The sequence below is a fragment of the Astatotilapia calliptera genome, chromosome 20, assembly GCF_964374335.1.
Source record: "Astatotilapia calliptera chromosome 20, fAstCal68.1, whole genome shotgun sequence".
Taxonomy (NCBI): domain Eukaryota; kingdom Metazoa; phylum Chordata; class Actinopteri; order Cichliformes; family Cichlidae; genus Astatotilapia; species Astatotilapia calliptera.
The window spans coordinates 5,292,707-5,310,940 of NC_137441.1; the positions used below are offsets into that span (position 1 = coordinate 5,292,707).

Sequence of the window (18,234 nt, forward strand, 5' to 3'; positions counted from 1 at the left end):
TGAAGTGTGTAGCTTCAGCTTCCCGACTGCTCAGATATTTAGAGACTAGAAGCAGTGAAGTGATCTCCTGCAGTTTATTCTCCTACTGAATTAACTTCAGAATGAACATCCACTGTCTCCTCTTCTACTGGTCCTTCTTCTTCTCAGGTGAGAACTCATTGTCCTTCTCATCATATTGATTCAAGCGGTTTAAAGCAGCTATAGGTTCACTCAGGCGCTTTACTTTATAGTGCATTTCAGTGTTCCAGTATTAATCATATGCATCTGTTTCAATATATTTTTGTAATCTAATTTAGTAAGAACTAAAAGGAGTGTAAAAAAAAAAAAAAACCTATCTAAACCTAACTGGCCCAATGCTAAAAGAAAGGAAACCACGCAAATTGTGATTAATACTTATTTCCTTTTGTTTTCTGTCATAGTGCTATTTAATTTATGTTTTTATTTATTGTTACGTTTCGGTGTTGTCAGTTTTTTGTTTTTTGCGTGACTGTCATGTATTTCCTGCTTTACTTTGAAAGTCTGTGTTATCTTAGTGTGTTCAGTTTACGTTTCCTTGTCTCGTCAGGTCGAATTTGCCCCAGCTGTGTTTCCCTCCTGTGGTCCATTCCCTGATTGCTCCTTCTATGTATTTAAGCCTTGTGTTTCAGTATGTCATGGTCGCGATCTCCTCCTGTGTTGTAAATAAATAGTTTGTTGTAAATAGCTGTAAATGGGTTTTGTCAATACTTTCGTTTTGAGACACTTCCGTTTTGGGAATTTGGTGGAGAGCCTTAGTGGGTTTTTTTGTCGTGTGTTTTTTCCTTATTTTTATTTTCCTGCGTTGCACGCCGGTTGCCTAGGCCGGGGTGTAACATAATAAACATTATTTTGACAATTTTCCAGCCAAAAATTAACATTTGTATATATATTTGGTTTCCTTTGACGAAGTAGTAAAACCTTGTGCAAAGAAAGAAGGGAAACATATTTAATGAGAATGACATAAGGTAAAAAGAAAAAGAGTTTTAAATTTTTAACTTAGCAGTTAACTGACTGGACCTTTTAACCCAGAGTAAAATTTCCACACTGTAAGATTTAACAAATATAGAGTTAATTATATGAAAGAGAGACGAATGCAGACGTAAAACTTGATTGTCGGTAATAAACTAGATGAATTAAACAGAATCAGAGATATGCTGAACGTTCTCAGCCTGATGCTGGATTCTGTTCAACAATTAACGTTTAACAGAAAAGAGTAATCACTATCATTATGTATGTTTTCCACAGCGCTGTGTAGCTGTGGGCTCATCAGTGCAAAAACAATCATCCACACAGAAGGAGGCAGTATCACAGTGGAGTGCTCCTTCTCCTTATCTGGAAGAAAAAAGTTTCTCTGTAAGGATAAATGCGAAGAAGGAGACGTTCTCATTGAAACTGAAGGTGACACAGCTCAAAGGGGCCGATATAGCATCCAGTATGAAGAGGGATCCTTTCCAGTATCGTCTACAGTTCTGTATGTGAGCTTCACAGAGCTCACAAAGTCCGACTCTGGACGATACTCGTGTGGTTTGGAACGGCCTCTCTTACCAGACTCATATCAGGAGTTTGAAGTCAGAGTTATAGATGGTGAGTTTCTTCGTCATTTATAAATAAGGACAAATCAAAATCCTCAGTCATAATCCTCACAATGCATTGCATTTTTATGGATCAGCCATAAAGTTTTCACCATTTCGTTTCATCTGTTTTGTGTAATACAAGTGCCGCACCTGCAGATTTACCTGCAAGAATAGTTTTCTTTTTAATGTCATATTATTATATTTAAATCAATAAACTTAGTTGTTGGTCATAAAGTATTGCATGCATCATGCAGCTACATTAATTAACTGGTTTATTTTGTTATTCACAGCCTTGAAGACTTTCCCTGAGACACTGAGGCAGCTTGAACAGCAGCAGACTGGCGAAACAGCTCAGGCTCTCAGTTTCAAAGGTACGAGTGTGCACAGCTGCCTCTCTCATATCTACAGAATATTTTGTTATTTATAACAAAATGTAAAGACTACTTCAAGTTTTTAAAACCTTATTTTAGGAGTCAGTCAGAAAGCTTAACTAGTGACTCTCTGGAGTGTTTTTATTGTCTGGTATGAGTGAAATAAAGTTGATGCCTTGGACTTGGGAGCTGAGAAAGCACAAATAAGCATGTTGAGCAAAAATAAGCAAAAAGAACTCCCTGTATTTTCCTTGTCCTTGAAAATATTTGTCATCTGACTGCTCTTGTATATACAGATTCATGACTATATACACAAAATGAAAATTTTTCACTTTTAAGCTGTTAAAAGTACATTTTTGAAGGCAGACGTGGTTGGAAGTAGCATAAATAAACTTTATATACTGTCTATATATTCTACATCAAAAGGTATTTAAGTGGGTAAAGTATTCACTTAAATAATGATTTAATTATTAGTCATTTAATTTTTCTGATGTTTTCTTTTACTCCTCTGTCTCTTCTTACCTGCTCAGCTCATGTCCTGCCTCTGGTCACATGTGTCTCTGTGCTGTTTGCTGCTGTTGTGTTGCTCTTCTACAAATGGATCAGAATAAGGGAGACTGATGGTGAGTGGTTCTCTAGCTCAATATTAATAATCTTTTAACTAAACAGAAAAAGAAAAGAAACAAAAAGCTTTTGTATTTGTGCTCCACAGGTTTGACCACCAGGAGGCAGTCAGACACAAAGAACAACACAAGCAGAAACCTGGAGGTGAATCATCTCTGTTTATGTCTAAATTCAGAGGCTGGATCACCGAGTATATGAATGTAGAACTAATACTTTACACTGTGTTGTCAGTTTTCCACATGCAGGAAGTGCTCTCCAGTCTCTAGATGTGCAGACTTCACCCCCCCAGTGGATGAAACCTGCAGCAGTCATAATAAAATCTACTGTAACCTCTGAACCTTTGTTTCACCTTCTCACCATCAGAACTAATGCAACTAAAACGATCTAATCACTCACCAAACAATTTATTAGGAACATCTTGCTTTTACCAGGTTGGGGCCACTTGTCCCATGCTGGAAGCACCTGCCGTGTGGTCATCAGGTGTTGTACATGTTTAGCAACAATACTCATGAAGGCTGTGGCACTTAAACAATGCACAGTTGGCACTAAAGCCCCTTTTCCATTAGTACCTATTCGACTCGCCACAACTCTACTTGTATGTGTGCGCTTGTCGTCAAACGCATCTCTTATGACTCGAGTGATGCTCTTAAAGGGAGCAGCTAAAAGAAAAAGAACATTAAGATCAGAAAAACATCTTGAATCCCCAAAAGACTGTTTATATGTGATATAGTGTTTGTTCAGTTTGCTTATAAATGTTATAATTGTGCCAAAAAGGACCTCCCAAGGTGTATAACCTAATAAACAAACCAGTCTTTATTTAGGTGAAAAACTGAAGTCCATAAAAATCCACAAAGAAAACTCAGAAAAGACTCCAAAATCTTCCTGAGCTCCAGAAGCACACATGAATAGGCAAAATAAGCAAACTACAGAATAAGGAGAACAGCACAGGGTTGAAATTCAGGCCAAAGTTTGATTAAAATCAAAACGGTAGCTTTTATTGCTGGAAAAAACTAACATCAAATGCAAAACTAAACTAGAAACAGGAAACAAGAAACTTCAACAAGAAAACAAACCAGCATCTGTCAACTTGGCATAATGAGGGTACAACACAACAAAGAATAAGGGAAAACCCAGGGCTTATATAAACAGTGGGATAACAAGGGAATGAGACACAGGAGGAGAAAACAGCTGGGAGTAATCAGACTCAATAAGACAAAAAAAAGCAAAGCAGAATCCAATGACTAAAAACAGACTGTCAAAATAAAAGAGGAAGTATAAAACAGAGAAGCGGACTCTACACTGAGGCAGAGGATTGAACCATGGGACGGGAAAAAAGCACAGAGTAGATATAACATGGACACAGGGAAGGCACACTGACTGAAACTATAAGCTAGAGCAACACAATATAACCTCAAAACAACTAAAACCACGAATAACAAATAATGAAGAAATATTAATTAAACACAAAACACTGGGTCACACCCAGGACCATGACATTGAGAATTACACACAGCTGAACAAGATCAGATAATGAGATTTGAGAAAATAAAATAAAAACAAGGCACAAAAGACAAAGACTGTCAACTTAAAACAGAAAGTAAACATGGCAGAGAAACAAGAAACAAAGTATACAAGGGAAGCTTAAGTAAACTTAAAGTAAAAATCATTACAACAACATGATGTCACAGCCCTGGGCCTCGGAGGGAGTGAGACCTCCCTTTGCTTCAAGCAAATCCAAGAGTGCAAGGACTCGTTGACAATTGGTTAATTGGAGTCCTGTGCCTCCCTCTCGTAGGCAGATTGAAGTGTGACAGCCCACGCAGATGATTGGCTGCCTGGGGATCCCATGGTAATCCAAGAGGCAATGAGTGGCTGATTGTGTGCACCTGCAGTTATAAAAGGCTGAAGCGCCTTCACTCTATTCACTTCTTTCTAATCAATGATTTTAGATGTTATTTTTTTCTCTTTTTATATAAGCAAATATGTGTTTTTGTGCTTGAGTAAATTAAAGCCCAATTTAAAAAATATAAGATGTACTATGTTTCATATTATAATCATGATGATTTTCTTTTGCGTGTACGCCAAAAATCCTGTCAAGTGGAATCAAAACATTCTTGTATGCATAAAAAATTCCTGCAACACATTTTGGAAAACTTTATACATGTAATATGAGACAGAAAATTGCATCATATTTTTATTTGAAAATCTTGTTTTCTGTAACATGCTTTGCTGACTTTTGAGTTGTCTAGTTTAGAGTTAATAAAATCAAAAAAAAGAGTTAATAAAATCATACATACACTAGAAATCAGAGTAGAATCAGTCTTCATCTGTATAAGTGCACCCTATTTGCTACTGTCTTGCAGCCACTCACGGAAAATACTTGCTCCAGTTTGGGGTAATAGACTAAACTTCTGGCCACCTGGTCTGCCACATTTTCATCTGGCTGAAGACCTTTGTCTCTCATCGCAGCCATCGCACACTGTACAACATGTTTGTACTCCAGAGGCAGGAATGGGATGAAAACATCAACCAGACAACTGTCAATAAAAGTTGACTTTGAAAAACCGCCTACAAAGAGAGATTTTCAGTAAGAAAGATGATCATCGTAAGTGGTGAACGATAAAGACATAAGGATACACTCACTTTGATCACTGTTGAAAACTATAGGAGAAATGAAACTTTCAAAATCTTTGAGCATCATCTCTTCTCGATCTTTTCCATTTTTCCAGAAATCTACAGCTGTTTTTGTAATTTGATCTGCTCCTGTATTGCTGTGAGAAAGAAAAAAGAAATAGTAAAAACATAAGAAGTGTCATAATGTGAATGAGCAACTGGTCCGTTTTCAAATATTTTGTATTTTATAATAGGTGCTAACAAATATAACTATATATAACTATAATATATTTTATAGATAGTAGATGCTAAGATAGCATCTTAGTTAGTTTGTTAGTTATCACTTTTCTAATCACATGCCTGTTATCATCCAGATTTCGGTGCCATGTCCTCCAGTTAAACCTCTTTTACCTGCGCATGAATTCTGCATCATCACTCCTGCTACTGCTGGACATTTCTCGGCTGTTTATCAGAATATTGGTGTCCCTTCCTTGGACAATTGTTCCCTTAAACCGCATGCTGATCATTTGCTCACTTTGTTCAATACCACTTGTTCAAATGTTCTTGATATTGTTGCTCCTTTTAAATAAAACAAGTTTAATAGGTCTAAAATGATCCTTGGTTAAACTATGTCACTCGGGCTGTCAGAAGGACGTGTAGAAAAGCGGAAAGAAAATGGAAAAAGATAAACTCCAGATTTCCTTTGATTTGTTAAGGGAAGCCCTATTTCTTTATCAGGATGCTATTCAAAAAGTATTTATCAGATATAATCTCTAACCACAGCTACAGGCCCCGTGTCTTATTCAACACCATTAATTCTGTTATCAACCCTCAACCCACCTCACACCTACCAGGGTCTCCAGCCACCTGTGAAAACATTTTTATGTTTTTCTGTCGATAAGGTTGATACTATCAGGTCTCATATCTCTCCTCCAGGTTATGATCCCTTTGTTCCCCTGATTTCCTCAGTTGTGTTTGATCACTTTGAGCCTTTTTCAGTGAGCACTCTGCCCGAAATAGTCTCCCATCTTAAACCCTCTATGTGTCACTTTGACTTTTTTTTTTTTTCTTTCTCACCAAATGGACCATCCCAGCCTTGCCATATTGGTCTATTTGATTCACCTTTGATTTAATTGATTATTTTATTTTATTTTCACTTGCTGAACACAGGACAGACTTGACTGGGGAAAAGAAAAGGGAGAAAGAAAGAGGGAAAGAAAAATAGCGGGGAAGAGGAACGGTGATAAAGGGCAAAAAACAAAAACCAACAAAACAAACTGACAAAAAATACATAAATCAATCACCTGTTGAGAAAGAAAAAAGAGAAAACAAGCAAAAAAAGAGCAATATAATAAACAACATCATTGCGATGATCTATGCAAATATAACAGTAAATACTAAATATTGAATGTTGTTGTGCAGCATGCAGGACCGACAGCGCACAGTGTGCTTTGAGCCAAAAAGGGTGTAATTTGTGTGTGTGAGCACCCGTGTGTACACCTGTGAGCATGAGCGCGCTTGTATTTAAAAGGTTCCTTCATGCAATGATCTGGTAGAGGGTGTGAGGGGGGCCATAGCCCCATCCTCCTGGGCATGAAGCAGGTATGGGGGAGATCCAGGCTCCAGACATCCAGAGGCCCTCAGAGCACAAGAGACCAAGGAAGACCAACGGAGGGGCAGCTGCCACTATCCCAGAAAGAGCTGAGGAGAGCCCCAGATGAGGGGTCACTCAGCAGCCGCGGAGCAGAAGCCAGGGGGAGTTGCAGTGACGTGCCCGTGAGCTCCGCCGGCAGCCAGCTGTGCCAGAGTGACTGAGCCCCAGGCCAAGAGCCCGGGGGCACCCCACCTCCGAAGGGGCCCGAGCGAGCCCCAGGCTCCAGGCCCCGACAAGCAGCCACCAGGAGTGAGCTGGTGCGTACCTGGACGCCCATCCCCGAACACAAAGAACCACCAATGCACCGATGTCTGAGAGCGTCTGCCACTGGCAGGGGGAGTGGTGGGGGGAGATAGGCCTCCATACCTTGGATGGCCTGAGATGTCCCTAGAGAGGTGGCATCTGATACCCGACCTGACATATATTGTAACAAATTAAGTTATTTTACCAGTCCCTAACAAAGTGGAAGCATTAAACTTACCTCTGGAAAGGCTTCCAGATTTTTACCTGAGAAAGATGATGATCGATCTTTGAAAAAAAACTCCTTCCACTTTTCCATAGTCCAAATATGGCTTTATGCTGTCAATCACACCAGGAGGAATTTTGTCCATCTCATCAAATATGAACATTGAGCGTTCACAGTTTGTAACGCTGTTTTTGATGGACTCCTGTAACTGAGACTGAGGAGAGAGCAGCAAATAGAATTAATACAGACAGAACAGACAAACCAACCAGAACAAATAAACTGAGTTTCACTTGAAACACATGATACTCCATACTTTATACACTCAAAAAAATGAAACGTTGACTTTAATTAAAATTATTTTGTCAACAGGTTCCACGAAATTGAATTATGTTAGTTTAAAGCAAAAATCTTTAGTTCATCTAATTTAAAAAAACTACTTAAGATTAACAAGACATATTTAAGACTAACTAAATCAAGTTATGTTGTATGAACATAGATGATATATTTTCAGGTTAGATAGTTTAGATTAGTTACTTCAACACATTTCTTATTTGTGGCAGTAAAATGTTAAATTTAAGTTAGATTAATTCAAATATTATATTTTCAGCCACCTTGTGCTTTATTAATTAGTTTTACATAAATCTATTTTGTCAACAGGTTCCACACAAATGAATTAAGTACATCCAACTTATTTTTTAAAATTTCTTTTATTGCCAACACATTCAGTGAGCATTTGTGTAAACCCAGTCCAAAATAAAACACAACAGCTCATTAGGGTTAGTAATTAACAGTATGTAGACAGATGCAACATCAAGACTTTAAATTAAATGTCTGTATCTACCAGAAATAGAAGAAGAAAAAAAAAACGCATTGAAGATCACATAACACATTGATAAGATGACACTTGAGTTATGCACATGTGATGCTAGTAAGGTCTGTGAGTGTTTTTTTCTTTTAGTGTCTAAAATGGATAGCAAAGTTGCTATTTGCAATGATTGCTTAGGGTCAGTCCAGTAACACAATGCCAATGAAGTGCTTTCCTTTAACAATGCAAAGTGAAGTGTCCACCTCAACAGCCACAATTAAAAAAAAATTTATGTAACAACAACAATAATAATAATAATAATAATAATAATAATAATAATAATAATGATAATAAATAGTCCACTGATATTAGCAATCAAAGAAAATTACATCACCATCCCAAATAAAACTTTAACAAAACATGCCAACATTATGGTCTAACAATAAAACAGCTTGTCAGCGTTCAGTTTTTTTGCAACAGCACAGCAGTAACCATTTAACACTTGCCACTGTCAACATTTATTTTACCAGTGTTTGGGCAAAAAACTTCAGATGTAAACATTTTAACATGGAAACAATTGTTCGTCTTTAAAAGTCCACAAAATATACATTCATCCTGCATTCCCAACTTGGATGATCTGATATCCTCGTGTTGGTGTTGTTCCCAGACCATCATGAAAATGTTGTTCCAGGTTCAACATTGCAAGTGACCAATCACATTGTTGTGACGTTATTCTTTTGCGCGCCAAGCCATTTGTGCATTTATGAAATTCCAATGTTACAAGGACAATATCAATTCTGCTTACTGTTTATTAAAGGGTTACGGTTAGGGTTAGGGTCAGTTGATCGGCGGACAGAGGCGGTTTCACGCAGCTTAAGTACAGTTTTTTGTTTTACGCCGTTTTTTCCCGAAGTCGCAAAAGTATGACGTCACAACATTCTGATTGGTCACTTGCAATGTTGATCCTGGAACAACATTTAGTATGATGATCTGGAAACAACACCAACACGAGGATATCAGATCAACCTCCTAACTTACCCTTATTTTTAGTATGTATTGCAATTACCTTTACAATGCACACAATGTAACACAAACTGAATATGAACATATTTCCACCTCATAACAATATGCCTTGAACGCTAATATACACACCACCCTTCAACATTTCTGGTGCAGTATCATCTCTCAATTAAATCCTTTAAATCTCAATACTTTTGATTGTCTCTTACTAGCCCCCCCACAAAAGTAAAATCTCTCAAATTGTAGTAGTTTACAAACTTTTCAAAATGTTCTAAATTTCTCTTAAATGTAATTTTCCCGTTATCTGTCATTTACAAATTACCATTTTATTCCCATTCAGCCTCCGAAAAACTTCTGTCCATCTGACAGAACATTCATCATCCAAATTAAAGGTTGGCTTATTCATTCAGTGTATTCTTGAGCAACTGTACCTTGGTCAAGAGTCTGCTGACATACAGATGAAGGAAGAGCTTCTGAAGTACTTCAAAGAAAGCTTTCAGTCTTGAGGTTAACTGAGATTCAGTGCATATATCCCACCCATTAAGAGTGCACATGCAGAGGCCAGGTCTTCCAGGTCATGCAGGACACACTAGATGGTTATACCCACATCGGCTGGAGGAGTGCTGGCATCAGCTCTTTCGATGGTAAAGATAGCAAGGGTAATTTGTTCCAGCTCCCTCTGAACAGCTGTAGCTTAGACACAAAAACATAGAAAAATGGCATCCAGTTTTAAAAAAAGAAAGAAAAAGGGCCAAAGCTACCCTTTAATGACGTAAACACAATATTAGGAACATGCACCCCAGTGCGCCACTATTTCAGACTACAGATTCAACGATAAATATAAATAGTTTGGGTATACAAGAAGATTTCCCAAAACATTTAAACAGGTTCCATGCAAATTACAACAACAACAACAACATTACAACATGCAACAACATTAGTTATTCAAAATTTGGTTTAATACAGATAAAAAACAAAACTAAAATTACCAACCAATTATTCTTTGAAGAGGATGCTTGGGTCTTCATTCAGGTAAAAAGGTAGTGCCCTGAGGACACACTCCCTCCCCTTTTCAATAGTTTCCTTCTGTAGAGAGTGGCAGAGATACAGGAAGAGAAAACAGATATACTTTAGGATGACAGAAACTCACATTATACGCAAAATGAATGACATATCCACTGCACAGATAGACATGTACACAAGACCAACTAATCATCACATGGACATGAATAGTTAACCTGTTGGGCAGGGTTTCCACCACATTATATATGTCCATAATGGAGGTAAAGACAAACTAATACATCATCTTTTTTGCATTCAAAACATAACATAAAAACATTCACTTCTGGTTTAACCTAAATCAAGGGATCAGATTTTACATATGTTTAGGTAATTTAAATTTTCAACATTTTGAGTACCAAACTTTGTCTTGCTTAATATAAATGTAAGTGCACTGTGCAGCTACCATACACTAGCTGTTTAAATTTGAAAATGATCTTATTAGCCATAATATTTTGCTACCAACAGAATAACGCACCTGTGTGGCTGGGGCCAAAGTTTGTCTAATTTTCTTCCCTGCAACGCCTCCTTTTTTCTTGAAGACTTTTATGAGCTGGTCAGTGTATTGGTCAAGTTGTGTAAAAAGCCTTGGAACATGTGCAGCAGTAGTAATCCTCACATATTCTGCTTCCACCTGAAAATATGTCAACAAACACAACATACTGTACTGTAAATATACATACTATATGTACACATATACAAACTAAAACTAATGTAGTAAGACCTCATTAAAGCTATAATTTTAACACAAACATTTACACAAAATGCTAATGGAGCCATTACAGCTTTTATTGTTATTTATCAAGTTCCAAAAAATATTGATCACAGCTGATCTGAAAAGAATTTCATGCCTCAGGCCCTTGAACTGCAACCTTTACCATGGTTCAGATGTGGAGAAGAAATAACAGGGGCATGGGATGGGTCACAAAAGAAAACTTAACTTATAAAACAGTTTTGTTTTTAAAAGTATAACAGTTCACATACCACATACAAGCTCAGCAATACCACATACACCACATCAGTATAGGAGGGAGCAGGTAAAGGCAGGATCTGAGATTTATAAAGTAAAACAAGAAATTCATTACTTAATTTCAAGAAGCAAATTATTGTTTGAATTACAACTAAATAAAATACTACTCAGAAGAAAAGCAAGAGATTGACACTGCCATGTGCTAACTTTCTATAGAAGCAATTATCACCAGGTCTGTCGACCTCCATTGTCTGTCCACTCATATGTCTTGAATAATTTTATTAAAAAAATTAAGTGTGTACTTTCACAAACTGTAATTTATAACTACATTGATATGTATAACTCCGCTAGGAAACATGCTGTATTTACAGACCATTTTTACATAATACAGATTACTGATAGAGCAGAACAATGGTGTCACAGTGGCTTTCGCCCTTGACTTTTTGGATTTTAAATGTCACTTTATGCTATCCTTGCTATCCTATTCGATATTTCCGACTCTCGGATTACAGAAAAGGAATCCCAAGAAAGCAAATGGAAAAATAACCCCTTGAAAGAATAACCCCATGAACCCCTGTAGCTAATCCCTTAATAAAACAAAAAACAATAAAAATGTTTCTTACACAGTCCACAAAATAAGCATGTCCAGGACCCAGTAAAACTAATGTAAAACAAGCGCACGCAAACGATATAACATGTCTTGTAAGACAAACGCAAAATATAACCATGCTGGACATATAGATACTACACAACATAGTCAAAGAAAAAAGTGGTCTTACCTCTCAAAGAAACAGCAGCTTGGCGCCAAAACAGCCTTTTTCAGTTAAATTTGAAGTCTTGTGCATGAGCAGGCACAAGCCGTGAAACCTTCTTGTTCTGCGCGGTTTCATTACAACTGTTTTTGCATTACTGCCACCTTGTGGATATACAAGGTATATCGATCCTAATTGACTTAACTTAAATGTTATGCGATCAAGTAACACATTAGTATTATGTACGTTGAATAATAGACACAATTACGTAGACTTGATTAGAAAAACATATGTTAACTTAACAAAAACATATATTTTAAGTAAAATGAAAATAAATAATTAATATACACTGAACAATCCACCTCATTCATTTTTTTGAGTGTAGGTAACAATTTCACTTCGATGGGGGAAGTGATGTGTAGCTGAGAACACGTGAACAAACTTGCTGTGATATCCCTTCTTGTAAACATTGTCTGCAATCAGCTGGCTAACAAAGTTCTTCCCTGTGCCAGTTGGTCCGTGCAGAGAGAGCACCAGAGGCTTCTTCGGGTTATTATCTTTCATAAATCCACTCACAGATTTAAAAATGGTATTTGAAGCAATATGTTGTCCAAAGAGTTTGTTTCCCAGGTCAGCCTTCAGACCTATAGAGTGGAAGAATACAGAAAGTCACCAGGATCCGTTGCTAAAAAGTGACTGAAATTACACTAATCCAGTAAAATTCTACTTCCTGTGGTAACCTAACATGTCAAGTCAGCCTTCAGACCTTGAGAATACATAGCAGAAAGTCAGCAGGATTAGTGACTGAAAATGTGACTGACGTGAGAGGAGGTTTAAAAGAAAAGCTATTTGAGCAAGGGTGGACTTAGCAGATCTACCCACGCAAAAATTGAGACAAAATTAATTTTTTGTTCAGTGAATGGAGAAATTGCATAGACTGCACAAGAGCCCTGTCTACTTTCCAAAGGGGTGGGCAGGCTGCAGGCCGACAAAAATGTGTAGATCTTCACTCCTACAGCAATGACTGTTGCTCTGAGAAACCATCACAAAACTTGTGTACATGTGTAGTTTAGTGGAGTTGTCTACAGTGCTAACTTTTGTTAAGTATCATATACAAAACTGCCATCTCAAAAATGCCAGGATCTCAATATGGACTCAAAACAGAAGCCTGCTACTAATAAATACTGCTTTTTAGTGCCTAGCCTGATCAAGTATCTCCATAAAGATTTTTAACGCTCAACAACTGCTGTCTTTTCAGCCAGTCGTGGTTCATGTCATGAAGTCATTACAGTTAAAGTTAAAGAAACAGAGCAACAGAACTGACTTTTTGTCAGCCTGACTACAGTGCTGAAGAGAAATGTAGGGTTGTTCTTATTTTCTTCAATCAGTGATGAATAGTAAAATGATCTAGCTTTATAGAGGGCTTTTTTATAAAGCAGTAAACTACTTTTCCAGACTAAAAGATGATCTTCTAAATTAGTGCACGCCATTCCTTCTCAGGCTTTAACCTCCTAGGACCTGGCGTCCACATATGTGGACATCACATTTTGGGTTATTTAGACCAAAATACTCAATTTTGCTCTGCAAGGGCCTGATATCCACTGACGAGGACTTTATAATGCTACTGTTCAATTGAAATTTTAAACGAATATCCTCATATGTGGCTCTCATTTTCTTAGAAACAAAAATTAGGTTAAAAATAATCTGGTAATTCTTTGTTTTTACATTCATCGGGTCCCAATCAGTCCAAATATCAAAGAGAAATTAAAAATGCATGCTGTGGAAGAGTTTGGGACTTAGGAGGTTAAGGTGAGTTTTTGAGAGTTATACCAGGAAATCAAATACTTCTGATTTAAGGCTCTCTGTTTCTGAGAAGCTACAGTATCCAGTCATCCACAGTGAAGATGTAAAACCATTAACAGTATAATCGACCTCTGTTGGATTTGCGTTCATGTAGCTGCTCTCCACTGTGTTGGTACAGGGCATTGAAGATGATAACAGTGGGTGAATTATATTTTTCAACTTAGTTACAGTGTTTTCAGAAAGATATCTACTGTGATGAAATCTACTACCCAGTGCTGTGTAACCAAAATGTAAATGTTTTTAGGAAATGATCAGAAAAAAGAGGTATTTCAGGAAATAATGTTAAATGTTACGTTTCTATGCCATATGTCAGAGCAAGATCTAGAGTGTGATTAAAGTGCTGGGGGGCTCTTTTACATTTAGAATTAATTTAATTCAGTCTAATAACAGATTAAATGCTATGCTGAGGCTGTCATTGTTAGCATCTAAACATATATTAAAGTCTGACCACTAAATCAGATTAAATAAAAGCCCTGAGAAATCAGACAAAAACTTTGTGTAAGGCCCAGGTGGACGATAGATAATAACAAATAAAACAGGTTTTTGAGTTTTCCAGTTAGAGTGGACAAGGCTAAGCATCAGACTTCAAATGAATCAAAACTCTGTCTGGGTCTTTGGTTAATTGAGAGTGGAAGACTGCTGCCACACACCTTCCTCAGCCTGCGCTTCAAGGATTCTGATAGTATGACTCGGGGGTGTTGATTTATTTAAACTAACATAGAAACATCAAGGATGATCCAGAAGCAATCTTATCTGGGGCAAAGCTAATTTAAAATAAACTGAAGCAAAGTGCAAAACTGTTCTGTGGTCAGATTTGATCAAATCTGTTGGGGTTTTTTTGTTTTTGTTTTTTGGGGTTGTTTTTACCAGCACTCAGTTCAAAGCCTGCATTTGCTGATAGGATGTTCGTGCATTATTACCTATGGAACTGGCAGCTTGAACAGCTGGAAAGATTTTTAGAGTGACATATGCTATCATTTCTTTTTCTGCAGGGAAAGCTTTGCATACTTCAGGAAGACTGTGTTAAATCATACACTACATCTATTGGAGATTATGTATCTGAATTTCAGGAGCGGGACCACGCCTCCAAACACACTCCTTCTGGTTGCATCTATATAGGTTCCCCCCAGTTCCACAAACTGTTCATTCTCGTTTACGTGCCCCATCCACCCTCCCTCCTTGTTCTCAGTTCTTTAACTTCTTCACTTCTATTTAATACATGGGGATCTGCCAGGCCCGGGAGCCGTCGCCAGTCCCCTTCGAGGCCTTCCCCACACCGCAGCTCAATTCATGTCCAAGCATTCACCTTTACCTACTAAAACGCTGTAAATCCTAAAATGAAGACGTGGGCCCAGCCAGTGAATTACAACAGCATGACTTTGTAGAAGACTCTGGATGCTTTACATTGAGCTCTTTGCCCAGTAGATTTATATTTAAAAAACATAACATAATAATTATCAATTGAAATAATATCAATATCTGTACTGTATATCTATGGAGCTATTTTTTTAATCATACTAGAATACTAGTTCTAGTAAAGCAGAGATCACAAGCATTTCAGAAGCAGTCAAGTAAGCTAGGACTTTTGCGCCCCACCCTGAAAGCAGGTTAAACCAGCACGGCTGCTTCTTGGGTTTTGTTTTAAGAGACAAAAGACACTTTGATATCTAGACTGTGTAGAATCACAAAGACTCAAGGTTACACAGTTCTCCCTTTTCTACATGGCAAATGTATGAATAATAATAATGATAATAATACACAGTGGATCACCCAAACTGTGTGACCATGTTTGCTTCTGTATTAATCTTTTATATTGTTTTGTATTTTTTTCATGTAGATTATTTAATATACAGTAGTTTTCAGTAACCACAAGGACTTATAATTTGGAAATACAATAAATATTTGTGTTGTATTATTTTGTTATATGGACTTTTGTTTTCAAGGCAGATGCACCCCAGTTGATTTAGGGGGTGGACTTCAGCCCACTACCAAGATCCAACCTGTAAAGGTGCTGTATCTGTGTCATTTATAAACTATATTCTTGTCATCGGTCTTTTTTCTAAACTCAATTTAAATCATGGAAATTGGTTACCTTCCCAAGTAAAGTTAAAAATTAATAATTAGACCTTTACTGTTTAGATTTCACAAGCTGTTTGCTGGGTGTGTTACCTGTCTTGTTGAAGGAAATCCAGTATGAATTACAGCTCTCGCCCCAAATAGAATTCCATGTCTCTTTGATATTAGGGAATTTGAAACTGCTGAAGGGCTCAGTTTCCTTGATCACAGTGGAGGAAAGTAGAATCCACAGCAGCAGGACATGTTGCTTCCTTGGTTTCATTTTGCAAGTATTGCACCTTAAACTAGCCCAAAGAACAAACTGACTAAGAGTTAACATCATGTAACTTCAGGGCGTTTCATCGTGAAATCTAAAAATAGACATCAGTTCAAACATACAAAAGGAAAGCAGTCTGTCCTCTCAAACAGTGTTGTCTCACTTATAGTATCGAATAGTCCCTCTTTTCATTAACCCTGTAATGTAGCGCCATCTTGTGGCCATAGTTGGCCATTGTCTTTGTAACGTGTGTGAACATTCATTCATCATTTTATACTTTACACTTTATTCTACACTTTACTAAGTACACAGTTAAACTGCTTATTATTGCAAATATCTAATCAGCCAATCACATGAAGGCAGTGTTAAAATGTACCTTGAAAGACAAACACCGAAATACCATTAGCTCAACATTTTTTTGTTTGTAACAGCGTGGCAATGAACATTTAGATGTCCACTGCTGTTCTAGCAGAAGGGTATCATTTGCAATGGTAACTGATTTAGTTTTACACACTTGAGTTTCATAATAAGACTGCCAGCCAGTTTCCCCTGTACCCGAATAATTTCCTGAATGTTACTCTAGCAAACTCTTAAAAATAACATTTATTGGTTTACAGTTTTAAAAACATTACACACCAATAAATGATCAACCATTTGTTGTCCTGTAATAAGTCATAGTGATGTAAAAATATTAATATTAATGTTCTTTTTTACTGAAAGAAGGTTGGAAGACAATCTAGTGGTTCACACTATTTTATTATCAAACAATTCGAGATGCACAGCTGTGCACACAAAGTACAATTTGTTATTAAAGACAGACAATACATGTGATTGGCCATTGATGGAGAGAGTCTGTGGTTTAAACTTGTTTCTGATTTGTCCTCCTTGTGCTCTTTCCGCATGCCAATTGTTGGTGTTGGTGTCAGCTTTAACCCGACACCTTAAAGTTTCTGTGCCTTGCCCCACCATCACCAGTGCAGGAACACCATTCTATCATAACCCCCCACTCATTTCTAAGGCAGCTCTCGCTGATAGTGATCTGTATTGGTGTCAGTGTGAGCCAGTCTACCTTCAACACGCCCCTTCATACCATGAAGTTAAATACATGCAACTTTCTAATAAGAAGTTAATCAACTCTATTATGAACATACATTACAATTATTATTAAAAAGGTTATTAAAACTTATTTCTAACATATTTACAGGCTCTTGATGATGTGAATAAGCTGGTTGTGACTGCTACACCTCTGGAACACTAAAGCGTGGTCCTTCAGATGTTCATTCCCACTCTACCGTTCAACAAATTTGTCTCATAAGGGAAACAACTAGGTCGTGTAAGAAAAAGCTAATGTTCTGTCATATTAACAACTGCATTTCCTGCTGGTGCTATAACTTTAAAACCACTCCCTTCATAATCAAGCTTTAAAAGTCCTAGATAGCAAACCAGTTTTATCACTGCAATGTTCTTGGTAAATATAAAATTATGCTTTGTTAAGTTCTTTATTCATATGCGTGACTATGTGTCATTTTATTAAGACTTGGGCATTGTTTGTGATTTTGACATATCAGCTTGGGTGTTTTATTTGTCCCTTAATTTATTGATTTTGTTATTAAATATTATTAAATATTTACAATTCGGTTGTTATCTTATTATCGTTTACATTTTCATCTTGTATTTCCTTAATATTTTGAGTCTTTAGTTAAACTGGAATTAGTTGAATTTCATAGAGTTGATTAGTTCCTTTTGTTTTACCCTCTTTGCTTTATTGTCTTTCTCCCATCACGTTTACTACTGTCTGTGTTTTCCTATTTGTTGGTGGCGGTGAATTTTTTATTTATTTATTTTTTAAACCAATGTCTGGTGATAAAGTGGTTTTTTTAAAATTAATTTCTCTTTTTTGGGGGGGTTGACAGTGCTACCACTTAATTTGCTGTTTTCTTTGCCACAGGTCCATATTTTCAGTTATTTTGTTTAATAAAATTATGTAAATTGATTTGCCATGCCTCTGCCTTTGTTAATAATGAGCCTGTGTGCCTTTGCAAGTAGTAAAACCTTTGCGCTGGTTTATGGCAGTTCATGAGATTTTAGATTTTTTTATTCTTTATTTCTAGAC

The 18,234-nt window shown here is 37.0% G+C and overlaps 2 protein-coding genes and 1 long non-coding RNA gene across 3 annotated transcripts; 1 reads left to right on the forward strand and 2 right to left on the reverse strand.

Moving 5' to 3' along the window:
* The first annotated feature begins 5 nt into the window (after positions 1–5).
* LOC113013962 (CMRF35-like molecule 6) lies at positions 6–2,924 on the forward strand. Its single transcript, XM_026155223.2, has 6 exons — positions 6–147; positions 1,264–1,602; positions 1,883–1,963; positions 2,494–2,586; positions 2,676–2,731; positions 2,819–2,924. The coding sequence occupies exons 1-6, from the start codon at positions 102–104 to the stop codon at positions 2,921–2,923; spliced, it is 720 nt and encodes a 239-aa protein (XP_026011008.2). The 5' UTR covers positions 6–101; the 3' UTR covers position 2,924.
* A 451-nt stretch (positions 2,925–3,375) lies between these two features.
* Positions 3,376–16,220, reverse strand: LOC113013963 (torsin-1A-like). Its single transcript, XM_080294745.1, has 5 exons — positions 15,959–16,220; positions 12,307–12,570; positions 7,362–7,536; positions 5,231–5,358; positions 3,376–5,155 (listed from the first exon to the last, which is right to left on the reverse strand). The coding sequence occupies exons 1-5, from the start codon at positions 16,185–16,187 to the stop codon at positions 4,911–4,913; spliced, it is 1,041 nt and encodes a 346-aa protein (XP_080150871.1). The 5' UTR covers positions 16,188–16,220; the 3' UTR covers positions 3,376–4,910.
* Positions 8,009–11,947, reverse strand: LOC113029003 (uncharacterized). The gene is made up of 4 exons (XR_013904070.1): positions 11,189–11,947; positions 10,683–10,838; positions 10,139–10,231; positions 8,009–9,838 (listed from the first exon to the last, which is right to left on the reverse strand). It is a non-coding gene; the product is annotated as an uncharacterized LOC113029003 (long non-coding RNA).
* Positions 16,221–18,234: the final 2,014 nt, after the last annotated feature.

What these genes read in the sequence shown, in the direction of transcription:
- LOC113013963 (XM_080294745.1), bottom strand. Translation starts at nt 16,187, where the DNA reads ATGATGTTAACTCTTAGTCAGTTTGTTCTTTGGGCTAGTTTAAGGTGC. An exon ending in GATTTCCTTCAACAAGACAG is followed by an intron (nt 12,571 to 15,958) that starts GTAACACACCCA and finishes TCCACTCTATAG; the next exon opens with GTCTGAAGGCTGACCTGGGA. An exon ending in AAGTGAAATTGTTACCTACA is followed by an intron (nt 7,537 to 12,306) that starts CTCAAAAAAATG and finishes TGCTCTCTCCTC; the next exon opens with AGTCTCAGTTACAGGAGTCC.
- LOC113013962 (XM_026155223.2), top strand. Translation starts at nt 102, where the DNA reads ATGAACATCCACTGTCTCCTCTTCTACTGGTCCTTCTTCTTCTCAG. An exon ending in TGAAGTCAGAGTTATAGATG is followed by an intron (nt 1,603 to 1,882) that starts GTGAGTTTCTTC and finishes TGTTATTCACAG; the next exon opens with CCTTGAAGACTTTCCCTGAG. An exon ending in CAGAATAAGGGAGACTGATG is followed by an intron (nt 2,587 to 2,675) that starts GTGAGTGGTTCT and finishes TGTGCTCCACAG; the next exon opens with GTTTGACCACCAGGAGGCAG.